Source organism: Heptranchias perlo, chromosome 10 (genome assembly GCF_035084215.1).
Source record: "Heptranchias perlo isolate sHepPer1 chromosome 10, sHepPer1.hap1, whole genome shotgun sequence".
Taxonomy (NCBI): Eukaryota; Metazoa; Chordata; class Chondrichthyes; order Hexanchiformes; family Hexanchidae; genus Heptranchias; species Heptranchias perlo.
Genome location: NC_090334.1, coordinates 22,126,754 through 22,141,624, shown reverse-complemented (window position 1 = coordinate 22,141,624; position 14,871 = coordinate 22,126,754). Strand labels below are relative to the sequence as shown.

Below are 14,871 nucleotides of genomic sequence, written 5' to 3'. Positions count from 1 at the left end.
GTCTCTCAGATGCATTAAGTTGTAAAAGCTGTAAGACATACTCAAAACTAATAATCAGTATCACTACAATCCCCTGGGATGCATGCAGCAAGACTTTGTGGCAGATTTGATCTCTTTACATTATGGGGAAAAAACCCCCAAAAAATGAAAAAAAAGCTCAGCAGTATTTCAGAGCTCTCTTGTTGAAATCTTCTATTGCCTTAATCAATAAATTTGGTTAAAATGGTCCAAATAATTGGTGAAAATGAGCACTGCATATTTGGTTACAATCAGAACAACATGGATGCTCTTACAGTGGTTTAAGTCTGAACCTTGAAAGCTCACCCAAAACATCCATAAATAAGAGTGTACAGGTTTGTCATCACTTCTTTCAATATATACACTTGTAATTCTGTCTTATTGCTTTACATGCAGTTTTGTGAGCGCCAAATTGCAGGTGATAAATACACTTAGAAGGCTGTTGGGTTTGCAGGATTCTGTGTGGAAGAAAACCACCCATAAGCCTACCACTTGCAACAGCTTCTACTGGGACAAAATTAATAGTCACTTGGACGTGTGGATTAATAAAGGAAAGCCAGTACGGATGTGTGAAAGGCAAATCATGTTTAACTAACTTGATTGAGTTTTTTGATGAGCTAACAGAGAGGGTTGATGAGGGCAATGCAGATGATGTGTATATGGACTTTCAAAAGGTGTGTTATGAAGTGCCACATAATAGGCTTGTCAGCAATATTGAAGCCCATGGAATAAAAGGGGCAGTAGCAGCATGGATACAAAATTGGCTAAGTGACAGGAAACAGAGAGTAGCGGTGAAACAGTTGTTTCCCTGTGGTGTTCCCCTGGGGTCGGTACTCGGACCATTGTTTTTTTTGATATATATTAATGATTTGGACTTGGGTGTACAGGGCACAATTTTAAAATTTGTAGATGGCACAAAACTTGGACATGTAGTAAATAGTGAGGAGGATACTAATAGACTTCAAGAGGACATCGACAGGCTGGTGGAATGGGCGGACACATGGCAGATGAAATTTAACGCAGAGAAGTGCGAAGTGATACATTTTGGCAGGAAGAATGAGGAAAGGCAATATAAACTAAATGGTACAATTTTAAAGGGGGTGCAGGAACAGAGAGACCCGGGGGTAAAATAATTTTTCCTCATGTCACCATTGAATCTTTGAAGGTGACAGGACAGGTTGAGAAAGCAGGTAAAAAGGCATATGGGATCCCGGGCTTTATAAATAGAGGCACAGAGTACAAAAGCAAGGAAGTTGTGTTGAACAGTTATAAAACACTGGTTCGGCCACAACTGGAGTAGTGTGTCCAATTCTGGGCATCGCACTTTAGGAAGGATGGGAAGGCCTCTTAGAGAGGGTGCAGAAAAGATTTACTAGAATGGTTCCAAGGATGAGGGACTTCAGTTACATGGATAGACTGGAGAAACTGAGCAGAGAAGGTTAAGAGGAGATTTGATAGAAGTGTTCAAAATCATGAAGGGTTCAGATAGAGTAAATAAAGAGAAACTGTTCCCATTGGCGGAAGGGTCGAGAACCAGAAGACACAGATTTAAGATGATTGGCAAAAGAGCGAAAGGTGACATGAGGAAAAACTTTTTAACGCAGCGAGTAGTTATGATCTGGAATGCGCTGCCTGAAAAGGGTGATGGAAGCAGATTCAATCGTGGCTTTCAAAAAGGAATTGGATAAATATTTGAAGGGAAAAAATCTGCATGGCTAAGGGGGAAAGAGCGGGGGAATGGGACGAACTGGATTGTTTTTATGAAGAGCCGGCACGGGCTCGATGGGCCGAATAGCCTCCTTCTGTGGTGTAACCATTCCATGATTCTATTCTACAGTACATGCAAGTGAAATGACCGCATGAAATGCAGTCAGGTCAATTTGCATCCACAGAGGTGGTATCGAATTACCACTTTGTGTAACAATTTGTAGTTTCTCCACATGAAAGCTAAGTCTATATTACATGAACCAAATCCATTTTTTAAGGTTAAAAGTTACTTGAACCACAAATTATAAATTGCAGATTTTGTCAACTGGTAAACATGGAACAATTCTTAAGGTGCCAAGCAATTTAGACCATAAAGTGCAATATTTCCCCCATAATTTGAAGGAATCCTTTTTTAAGTAAAGTGAGATTTCTGCTTGAGTAGGGGCCAAGAGAAAAGCAAGATCCTTCATAAAGATCATTTATTAAGCATAGAGACTGGAGATAGGAGTACAATTGTCTTGGCATTAACAAACTACAGATTACGTGATAATATGTTTGAATGGAAAACACAAGTAGCACAAGACAAAGTTCCAGAAGTAAATAAAAGCTCCAGCTTTCATAAATGAATATTGGAAAGCAGTAAGCTCAATGCTGGGAAGCCAAAATGTGTCAGGAAAATACCTCCAAGAACTAAGTCAGGTCCTACATCAGCATTACAAAACTCCAAACAAGGCAGAAAATGTTCACCAAGGCTGGATGGATATCTAGTCAACCCAACAATTATTTGGGAGGCCAGTCCATAGTCATTTCAAAGCATCAGTGCAAATTATTCCCTCATTACATGGCAGAGAGGAATGGGATCAACCAAAGTCAATGATCAGTGAAGCCTTTCTTATCTGCTTTGGTCTTTAGGCATCTCAAGTCAAACAACACAACTTGATAACAGACACCTATAGCCAAGAATTCCTAGAAATAAGAAGTAGAATGAGTGTTGGCTGGGACAGGACTATCAGCCAAAGCAATGTCAGCTGTGGTAGAGATAACCTATGTATTATTGTCCAAAAAACAGGCATTGAGACACACTTCTGAGCACCATTAATCTCAGACCACCAGCAGTCTCTGAAGATTGTCCTATGTGCTGCATGATGTTCAAGCATGAAGCCATGAGTTAGGAGCTTGCAAGAAACTTTTGAGCTTAAGTTGAGCTAGGTGCCTCTATTCTGGGCATGTGATACAATATGAATTCAATCAAACATTACTTCAGCCCCAAGACATACTAGAATGTTGTATTCATCTGCTGGGCAAATCCTCATTTAATCAAGAGTTCTTCAGCTTTTTTTTGGCATTGTGCCAGTTGCAGAAGCTAACTTCTGGTAAGTAGAAACTATGAATCAAGCAAAGCCACTACAATTCTTATATCCTTTTGTCTAGCTGTGTTCATTCTGCTTTGCTTTTTAAACAGTGAATGCCTGGATGAATTAACAGTTAATGCTTCAGGTTTCATGGACTCTCTTAAAATGTTAATTTAGCTCTCTAACACTGTCAGCCTCACTAACTTCCTCAAGTTCATACCCCCCAATATCAGCACCTATTGCGTGAATTAAAACTAAGATTTCATGGTTCTGTTATCCTTTGCTACGATGTAGAAGGGACGTGGATTGGAAAATTCAGCTTAAGAAAATTATTTAAAAGTTTCAGTACAAACAATGTTCATGCAAACTACAAATATAAAACTTAAAATATTACATAAAACCAAATTTTCTACAAGGGAATTTCAGTAACAAAAATCTTAAATTTTGGAAGTCTAGCATATACTCACTTGGATGCCGTACACTCATCCGGTGGCTCACCCAGAAGCTCCAAGCTGTGCAAGATCCAGTAACAGAGCCAGGGCCGGCTGGCATCCAAACACTGAATCAAAATCAGAAGCACATTATTTATAACCAGACAGTAACAAAAGAAACTCAGCTGAAAAAAAAGGTAGAAATGCCTAATATATACATTGATTATGGAACAGATAGAAACATTATTGCACTTTGATCTTAGCTGTTATGCCACATTTGATTAAATACAATAGAATCATAGAATCATAGAAGTTACAACATGGAAACAGGCCCTTCGGCCCAACATGTCCATGTCGCCCAGTTTATACCACTAAGCTAGTCCCAATTGCCTGCACTTGGCCCAATGTTATTTACTCAGAAAACATGTTCATTTAGAATACTGAAAGCTAAAGAAGTCCTCAGACATCAACATACTAACTTTAGATTGAGAAACAAATACTCTTTCCCAAATCACTATAGAAACAAAACACTTGTTGCTAGTTTTATACTGGGGCTGGGTATGTTATTTAATATGACATTTTGGGGTATTTCAGATTAGTATGATATTAAACAGTTTATTGTGAATTCCCTCTGCTCCAGTCTACATATCCTCTATCACAGCACTCACAGCTGACTTTCCCCAGAGTAAAACCTTCCATCTGCCTCATCCCCCCTCTCCCGACAAACATCCCCACCTACTTTGCTTGCCACGCATTCATTTCTCTCTGATTATCCCATGCCCAACATGTTACCTGCCACGGCTCTGGTCTTTAAGGCTCATCTCATATTGATATCCCCTCTTCCCTACCTTCTCTCTGACTTATCCTCACTCAACCGCACTCTATCATCTCTCCCAGCCATACTCATGACCACCCTTTTAACCACATCACGCAAGGCCTCAGCACCTCAAAAGGTCTAAATTACTGACAAAGCCATCTCTGACTACTTCATTTCCCTCACTAATCACATCTCCCTGCGCAACAACCTCACTCTCTACTTTTAGAAAAGTACTACCAACTCAACCTCAAAACCACCTCCCTACTCTGGCTCCCAATTGCCATCTCGGCCAACTTGCTCAACAGCTTCCTTGCTTTCACTTTTAACAGCCTCAATTTAAAATGAGAAATAAGCAAGAGTTTCGTGGTTTATTAACTTTAGAAGAAGACTAAAACGCAAGCAAATTACTTTAAAAAGATTCAAGGAAACAAAAAAAGGGAGAATTTCGATTCATACAAAAAGGCATTGGAGAACAGCTAAAGAAACCACTAGATAAAATGAGCAATATAGAGTCAAATCACAAAAGCACAGCGATAGGCACCCAAAAAAGCTTTGAATTATATTAATAGATGGAAGGTCAAACAACAGGTGGGCCCATAAAAGGATAAATTGGGTAAAACTATTACAGATGATTATGACATATATATTGAATGGATTCTTCAAATCAGGTTTCAAAAAGGGGGACTAAGTGAATTTCCAGTTGTCATAGGATTAAGCAAATCATAACACAAAAAAATGAGCAAAGAATGCATTGTACCGAAAATGAAAGGATAAAATATCCACAAGCTTCTTCGGCCAGATTGGATACATTTTAAAAATCCTCAAGGAATTAAAGAAAAAAATAAGCACCGCTTCGGTTGACACTTTTCAAAGCTCCATGAATATTGGCGTAGTACCTCTGGACTGGACGATTGCAGTATCGTTCCAAAGCATAAACCTAGCATTACCAGGCTGGTTAGCCTAACTCTACAGCTGGAAAAACCACTCAGCATCATTGTACAGGACGATATAAATGAACATCTAAAGAGCACGGGTATCAGAGAGGTCATCTTAGTTTTAGCGATCACTCATGCTGTACAAACCTCCTGGAATTCTTTGGAGGTAGTTAGCTAGTGGATGAGTGTAATCCATCAGATGTAATTTATTTTGACTTTCAAAAACTGTTCAACAAAATTCTTCATGTTGGGAAGGTTAAGATTTATAGAACAGATGACAATTATCCAGATTAATTGAGAATTGAATTCTCAAGAAGGCAGAGAGTAATGGAAAAATGGAAAATGTTCTTCTTGGAAAAGTAACTACTGGTGATCCACAGGGATCTGTTCTGGGACCTCTGCTATTTGCAATTCTCGTAAATGATATTCAATAAAGTGTTTGCAGTGGTATTGAATTTGCTGATGACATGAAGCTATGCAGGCATATAATGAGTAGAAAGGAAATAGATTATCTTCAGATACACTGGGACCAATTACACACATAGGTTGAGATATGACTGGTGAATTTTAATATGGAAAAGTGTAGGGTAAATCTATCTCTGAACAATTAACAAAAGGGTCCCATTTTGTGAAAAAAATAAACATTCCACATACTTCAGTACTTTGTGCAAACCTATCAATGCGTTTGAATTTGGTAGCCCACCCTTGAAGCTGTAAAGTAAGCTCGCCTTCCATTCAACCTCTTTGCTTTCCTTCCACTGGCAGAGGTTGAAACGGAAGCAGATATGCAAGTGATCATAATGATACCCCAACAGCATCTTATCAATGCAAGACAGTTATCAACAAAGCAAATCACGGCGTGTGAGGCAGCTTGACAGTATTGAATTTCAAGCCAGAAACATTTATATTGGCATTGCAGAGTTCAATAGTGAGATCAGTTCTCGAACATGGCATGCAGTTTTTGTCTCAGTCTCAAAAAGGACTTGGATGTAATTGGAAAGGTTCAGATAAGAATGATTCCAGACCATAAGGAATTATGTTATAAAGAAAGGCTCAAGCAACTAAACTTATGTTTGCTAGAGAAACAAAGCCTGAGGAAAGACATAACACATACCTTGTAAAATAAGCTACAGATAACGTGTAAGCAAGCAAACTATTTAACTTGGTCAGTGAGGATGGGATCAGAGGATACAAATACAAATTCTTAAGCCTACAGTAAGATTCTATAGATTAGAAAAAAAAAATCCCATCATAGGATAGTAGACATGAGACTTCTCCCAGAGAAAGTCGTTGATTCGGGGGTCAATTGAAACTTTTAACAGACAGCTCAATCAATATCTGTTGAGGATTGAGGGCTGGAGAGATATTAATAGTATGTAATGTTTTTTTCAGGAGAAATAGGGGCAGGATCGTTGTGTTCTTTAAAGAAGGGGATCAACAGGTGCTGACAGCGATGTAGGGAGGGCTGGGAGGTCCATGATGGAACAATCAAACAGGGACTCTGCACAAAGTAGGCATAATGGACTGAATGGCCTTTTTTCAGCCTGGACTTAATGTTTGTCACTGATCTATCTTACTGGATCGCTCCCCATCTCAAAAACATCCTTAAAGCCCATCTCCTCAACCATGGCTCAGACACCTCTCAACTCCTGCTCAATATCTGTTCTCATTCGCCTCCCACACCGCCAGTGAAGTACATTGGTACGGTAAAGCACTACACAACCACAAGTTGTTGCTACTAAAGTGTTTGTTTACCTACATGTATAAGTTGTTGAAGTTTAAGTACGTTGAGATGTTTGGGCCGATAATTTTCACCATCAGCTGTAGTAAAATTGAACTGCCAAACTGGTACAAATCTCCTTTTATAGAACACATTTTGACGGCATGTGAAAATGTGCTTTAGGTCTCTGCTTTTTTAAAAAAAAAAAGTTTTCTTTTTTGGCCATTTCAGATGCTGTCACGTCATTCCACTCCACATCCTCACTAAATAGCAACAATTATTTAAAATTGGAAAATGTAATAATTCCTGTTACTTGTATAGATCAATACATGGTAGGAGTGGTATTTTGTGAATTAAGAAAGCTTACATTGTGGCCAACATAACTCAATCTTGCCTGCAGCTCTTGGAGTCCTACAGTCAGTGGATTAATTTTCCTGAGCCATCAGCTCCTATTGTTGGCTATCCTTAATTATGTGTGTATTTTTTTTTAAAAGGTGATGAACCCTTAATGATGCACGTATTTGTATGAATGATGTCACACACCTCTGTTGAGGACTTCATGTACAGCCCTAGATTACCATTAGCACATGTTGGCCCAAACAGACAGGTTGCAAAAAGCAGTGTTTTCTCTTTATCCCTCACAACCACTTGCATACCTAAGCCTGGTCTTGCTCCTCTTTGCTGACCTTGTGAGGCCTCTATTCTGATCACTAGTCTAATATTGTCTTTCAGGCACCTTCATGTTGTAACTCTTTTTCAAAGAAATGTCCTGTTGAAAAAGATAAATATTTTTTCAACAAAAAAAATGAGCAGGACAAACAAAAAAAAGCCATCTTTTTCGAAGTAAGTGCCCAGTTTACTTGGGATTCTGTGCCCCAAAACAATTTATTTCCTCTTTACAAAAATCCAAATTCAACAGCTAACACTTATCTGCATCCAAACCCACTGCTAGAGATAGCACCCAAGTTCAGAACAATCAACTGTCTCAGACTCTAGGATAGTCTAGTGCCTCGACCCTTGAACCAGCTGGACAACAAATCATCAAGTGCCTTTGTGCCAAGAGTAACAAAAGAGCTGCCGGGGAATTAACAACACGCAGGGTAACTGAGTGGCCTCATCTGATGAGGACAAAGTGATGCTTTGTCTTGAGTGGGAATTAAGAAGTAGCAAGTCACCATTGCTCACCTCCAACCACCCACAGAATTGTACAGGCAGAGACTGGAAAGGTAGGTCACCAGACCAGGTTATCATTGAGAAAAAGAAAAAAAAAGTTCAGTTGCTGTGGGATAACAATTTTCCACGGCCAATATTTTTAGAAGACAATTTTTACTGCAAAGTGAACTGGAATGTGCTAATCGTGACTGTGTTGGACTCCAGTCATGCAATCAGACCTACTTGTGAAATACATCAAATTGCTGGCCATCTCGTACACTCCACTGCATTCTTAACAATTGTGTTACTCCTTGGCTGACTGGTAGAGGTGCTTGATTGAAGTATATCCACATTTCTACTCTTTGTGGTGTTGAGTTTGTCTAATTCCTGAACCAGATTGGTATCATATCTACTACATGTAGCATTCTGACACTTGAAACTAATCAGATGCAGAAACCACACATCAACTGCCCTCACAGACTGATCAAAGCACAACCACCAATCAAGGGATTAACTCAAAATATAAAATAAAACAGAATATATTTAATGATTGCTTCCAACATGGCAACTGACGAAGGTCCAACCCATCTTGAAGTTTTTCCACTTCAATAAACTGAAGACCAGAAAACTATTAAACTCCAGAAGGAAATGTGTCCAGGTGGGAGTAGTAGCAGGAAGATAATGGAGTGTTGGTACCATAACACACAGCTTGAGCATTTCTCCTCCAGTTTGTTATCAGCGATGGAAATGAGTTTATTGTAATCACTCCCATTGTTACTTTGTATAGGAAATTAAGTTTGACAAGCTATGCTGCTGTCTGTTGAACTGCAAAGGTGCTTGTATGAAGACACTGTGGAAAATAGTCCCTCTGCACCACATTTGCAGGGTACTTTTGTTTTAAAAAAACCTCTGTTTACATTTGGTACAAACTTTAAGAAAGTTTGAATTATTTCATAAAATTAAGCTTTTTATGTTTTTTGTCCTTGCTAAAGTTACATGGGTGCCTTTTGTCCTCTAATACCATATCCCAGTGGCCATTAATCATTTGTGAACCTGCCCAGTAAGTGTCAGCAGGCAAATGACCATAGTGGGGGGACTCATAGCTAAGCCCCAACTTCTCCTCACCAGACATCCACACCTGCACACCTTCAGCAGTGGTTACTGGATAGTAATGAGGAGCCAGAATCTCTGCTGATTGTCCCCTCCCTAACCCAGAGTTAGAGGTCAACTGTAGCATGCCCAGTGATGAGATCTGCAAACCTAACATGGACCAAGGAGCAAACTGGTGACAAAACCTGGGACCGTCCTAATCTTCAAGAGCACAGCTGTTCAACGGAGAACCTTTCAGCCATTGTGGAAGCTTAAATTAAGCTTTAAATAGGACAACAATCTCCGAAGGATTAAATGCATTTAATCTGCAGCGGATCACTGGGACACTAGTTTATAACATGCCATTAATTCCTTTTTGTTAGATATAATGATGATGGAGGGGCGAACAAGCCACAGCTGGACTTAGTGTATTTAAATTGTAATTGTGATTACCAATTGCTTAATTGTTTTTTTGCAATTTTAACTTGAGCCTTCACTTCTCCCTCACAATCTAGCAGGGGCAGAGCACCTTACATCCCCCTCAGAAAAACACACACAAATAACTGAAGCTTCTGTTTAACACCTCCAAACAAAGCATATATTGTATTAAATAACCCGGCCTATGATTGTTTGATAAAATTGATCAATATCTACATCCAGCAGAAGCACAAAAGTCGCATTCAATAAAACAATGTTCTACGTCAATTCAAAATAACATCCACAAGATGGGCATCTTACAAAATGGGAACGGTACTCTGGAAGCGGTCTCACAGTCTTCACTCAAAAAATATTCCAGGAAAAAGCAGATTTTACTATTAAATTTTAGGGTAAAAAATGCACTCAGATACACGGATGATAAAATAAAACCTTGCTTCACAAGAAACTGTAAAGCAGGAAACTTTTTTTGTTTCACTTGCACTTCTTGGTTGCACATATACTGTACTTCACACTAGAGAGGGAACCCATCATATGAAGTTAATTCACATACTGTCTTTGCAGCTATAACATTTAAAATCGAAGAATCACAGGAAGGATGGGGTTTTAACTTCACATGGTTATATAATTCACCAAGTCCACTACATTTGGTATTCACCCATCAGCCACAGTGAGATTATGGCTACAATTCTCCACTACTCAAACCATAAATGTCCATGATCCTGTTCACATCAGTCTCTGTGTTCCTGAATTAGTTTCTCTGTTCTTGAATAGGGAGCAGGCCTTTGGCATTCCTGCCTCTAAGTCAGAAGGTGCAGGCTCCAGACAGGCCCAGCAAGTAGAGGCCGGAGCTGTGTCTCCAAGTTCTGGGTTGATATGCAGCGGGATACTCGCATCCAGTGGGTGTGGGTGCGGGTGGCCCCCCCTCTGCCATCGTATGGATTGTAGCAGCCCATAAAACCCACCCGCCGAAAAAGGATGAACCACCCTATCGGCTGTTATAAAGATGGTTAAATTCATGGAATGAGTGTACACATCGTGGCCTGTCAAACGGTTCATAAGCCCGAGGATCCTTTCACAACTTCACACTCTTCTCCAAGGGAAGAGCGTGAAGATACAAAAATAGCTGTCCTTGAATGGGATCTGTGCACAACACTTTAGTTTTTGTGTGACATATATGTTCATCTTTGAATTTGATTCTGATTCTAATCAGAACTTAAGGTCTTCTCAATACATTTGACACCCCAAAGTTAACCGTAAAATAACTATAATCCTTCAAATTTGGGCTATCCAAAAACCCCTAAGCTGAACTCAAAGTGAACTTGAAGAAGATCAGTGTGCCCATAAAGCAATGCATTTTTGTAAGACGTCAACAGCTAAGCTCCAAGCTTCACATTGAACCTACATATTAAAAGTTCAAGGAACATGATCCTTCCCCATTCGCCTCCCTTTCCTGAAGTCTTACCGAATACGACTCTGAGAGGTGCTTCAGACCTTTCTTCAAGTACTGGAAATGTTTCTCCCTTTGAAGGACAGGCCTGGAAAACAGCACACACGATTGAATCAACCAATGCAGATATCAAGGCAACACTAAACCACTACCTGCTGCTGTTTAATTAATATGTTTGTTAATGTATTAGGGCTGTTACTCAACATTTGGGGGTTTATGGAAAGGAAATCACAGGCTGGGCAGTGCACAATTTTGCAATACCAAGCCACAACATGAGCGGGCGCATTGGAATTTTTACCCTTCAGTCGTGCAAATCATGAATATCGTGCATTCTTGATTCCACACGTCGACACTGAGCCCTAACACACTGCATTAGATTGTGGCACAAATGTGAGTTTGTGTCCTCCATATGTTGCAGATCTAATATGATCTTCACACAACTCACTCGATAAAAGTATGAGGGCTTGTCATAAAATTCTTAAAAACTGGAAACTTAAGATTTCCACCATAGATATAGAAACCCAAATTTGGAAATTTTCAATAAATGAGCACAGTTTTTAAGGAAACCGAAACCCAGAAACAGAATTCACTTGACAGCCATGAGTGAGGATGTCATTAACTCATACAGAACAGATTATATATGTTACTATTCCCAAGGCCATCTCAGTTTATTGCACTAGTTTCAAGGAACTGAAAGTTTAATAGGATTTGAAGAGGTCATCACCTGTATTTAATCAGGGAAGATGAGCTTGTGTTGTGGCTGCTGAACTGTCCAAGTAAAATATATTGCACTTAGTTCAGTTCATAATAAACGTCAGAGCAGAACCTCTGCTGACAGCATGTAACAATGTAGCACTGTTACATATGAACAGAATAAATGAACCCTGGCGAAGTATTATAAAATATATAATGGACAATGCATAGCATAGAGTGTGTTACAAATCACAAACCCATAAATGGGTTGAGTGGAAGTCACATCCTGTAAGAACAAAGCTCAAGCCATTTATCACCTGAATCAGATCTTGGAAAATTATACAACCGATGTTACAAAATGCACAAAGATCGAGTTTGTGGAAATGGGTTTTGTTCCACTTTCAACTTTTTGCCACAGTCACGGCAGATGGCAGGGTCCCAAAATCAAAACAAGCAACTTCCACAGATGGAGTACTGTATGCATAGCTGGGCACTGGATATCATGACCATGGAAAGCGTACTGCAAAGCATCACTAAAATGATACTAGGAATGAGAGGGTCCTCTTTATGAAGAAATGCTTGAAAAATTGGTATTTTTACATTGGATCTGAGAAAGTTAATGAAGTTCTAACAGAGGTTTTCAGGATTATCAATAGTTTTGAGAGGGTGAATAGTGATAGGCTCGTACTACTGGAGGAAAGCAAAAAAGAAAATCTCTGTGGGAGTATCGCCACAGTCTGCTCAGAGCAGCTGCTTTGAGTGGCATTGGCACTGGCCTGAGAATAGGCTACCTGCCCTTTCAACTAGGGCTGGTGCAATGCTCAGAGACAAAGAAAGATGAGAGTTAAGATTTTTCTCAAAACAGTTTCACTCTCAACTAAAGAAACACAATATGTTGCATGTTGCTAGTCATTTCCTGTAGCAGGACTGTGCCAATGGTACACATGAGCACATAACATGCATATAGATTATTCTAATAGCTGTTTGCCCAAGAAATCAGGAAACTAGAAATTTAAATCCATAGGGCAAGTTATTAAAATATTCAGTTGTTTGAGGCTCTCACTCCCCATTATGTTCAACTTTAACACCCACTTACAGGATTTGTTTGCTGGGGGACCAGTAAGTGCTCAAGCCGTTAGAGCAGAGACCCATTGTTCTGCACTCTGTCATCTAATGTTATTTACAAGTGCGTTAACATTCAAACATTTAGTGCATTAGATGACTGGGGGAAGAGGCTCAAAAATTTTATTTACATAAGTCTTTGTTGAAGTATCACTTCAATATAACAATTTATTATACAATTTTCAAATTCTACCCTCACATTAAAACAAAATAAATTACAAACACTCCACAGATACAGACCATTTACGCAGAGTAGTTCAGGTTCAACCCCCTTGTATGGGATTTACTCTGAAGTGAGATGCACTGCACATTTAGGAAAAGAAAGCTCAGCCTTCATGAGGATGCTAAAATCCTTCAGCAGTTTACCAGGAGGTGGTTTGCTTCTAATGTTCATTCCCTCCTGCTGATGGTGCTAATTTTGTACGGCACGGTAAAAGTTAATGGGCACTTTTAAAGGCTGTAAATGTTCAAATCAGATCAGAAAGCCAAACCCTACCACAGAATGTAAAATTATCACTTTGTTAACATTAAATTTGTTCCTGCCCTGATTTTCTCCACTCTTTTCTTTAGGTGGTGATTCATGGCATGACATAGTTCCACAGGCAATGGCAATATTTCATCAAAGTATTTCCTTCAAGTGAGCCCAAGCACTGAGTTTTGGCTGGATATTCCACATTGGGAGTGGGAGCGGGGGGCAGCAAAGCACAATTCTGTCTTCGTCTGAAGTCCACTCTCTAGCAAGGGTTACTAACATTGATCAAAAGCAACAACCCTGGTGGATTGTTTTTCCTTCCCTAGCCCATGGACAGTGAGGCCAATTGCTGTGTCACAGCAGTACCTTGAGATTTATCCATGATGTGGAGATGCCGGTGATGGACTGGGGTAGACAAATGTAAGGAATCTTACAACACCAGGTTATAGTCCAACAGTTTTATTTGAAAATCACAAGCTTTCGGAGCTTACCTTCTTCGTCAGGTGAGTGACTCACTCACCTGACGAAGAAGGTAAGCTCCGAAAGCTTGTGATTTTCAAATAAAACTGTTGGACTATAACCTGGTGTTGTAAGATTCCTTACATTTGAGATTTATCACCACAGCACACATCAGGAATTGAACCAAGGGACCTTCCAAGTCTTTTGTGGTGCAGTACAATATTACTTGGTGGTATCCCCACAGTTGCTTAAAATTTGAAACCATTTTAAATTGAATCTCAAACATTTCTTTCTCTGCTTGTGATCAGCAATTGCTAAGAGAATTAGTTCTGTAATTAAAACAAAGTTAAAAATTTAGATAAACGCAAAAGACAATGGGGGCAAAAATTAAACACACGAACGTGCCTCTCAGGAACTCAAACATACCAAACATATTGCCACCCCCAGTTCATTGCATGAGTCACAGTGGCCTGTGACGTAAATATCCAGTATCCAGTTAATGTCACTTATGGTTTCATCCGCAGCAATTCTGCAGCTTTAATGGAAACTGAAAGGTCAGAAGCATCAGATTTCTGATCAGTGACAGCCTCCTCTTTTTAATAGCTTTGTTTCTACTGAGGGACAACATAGGTAAATGAAACATCAGTGGCATACTGATGGCAGAGCAGAATCAACCCAAGTATCTCCTGGTGGATTTATTGTAATTTCTTTACAACCTAGAGTCTAGCGTACTTTCTATTTGATTCACGTAGTGCAGGGCTAAAAATACAACATTTCTGAGAGAACATGCTGAACAATCTTGTCAGATGAAATTGACAATAACAAGAAATTCAAAATGGTTCTGAAACCTGACAAGATCCAGACTTCTCAAATTGAAATATTTAAGCCTTTGAACGAAGATCAGAAAGCATTTAATCTTGTGGTTTTTCACATCTTTATTTTTTTTCTTTTCTTTAAATTTTCTCCTCTCTCTTCTTCGAATAACATTGACTCCTTACTAGTGTCCAGTTCCACAGGCA

General features: G+C 39.4%; 1 protein-coding gene across 1 annotated transcript in view; it reads right to left on the bottom strand.

Moving 5' to 3' along the window:
- The window catches only part of fntb (farnesyltransferase, CAAX box, subunit beta), a 74,652-nt gene that overhangs the window by 29,102 nt on the left and 30,679 nt on the right, over window positions 1-14,871 (bottom strand). Inside the window, exons 3-4 of the mRNA XM_067991323.1 lie at window positions 11,122-11,194; window positions 3,545-3,636 (exon numbers count right to left, since the gene is read on the bottom strand). Coding sequence (XP_067847424.1) covers window positions 3,545-3,636; window positions 11,122-11,194 — 165 coding nt within the window. The remainder of the gene's footprint in view (window positions 1-3,544; window positions 3,637-11,121; window positions 11,195-14,871) is intronic.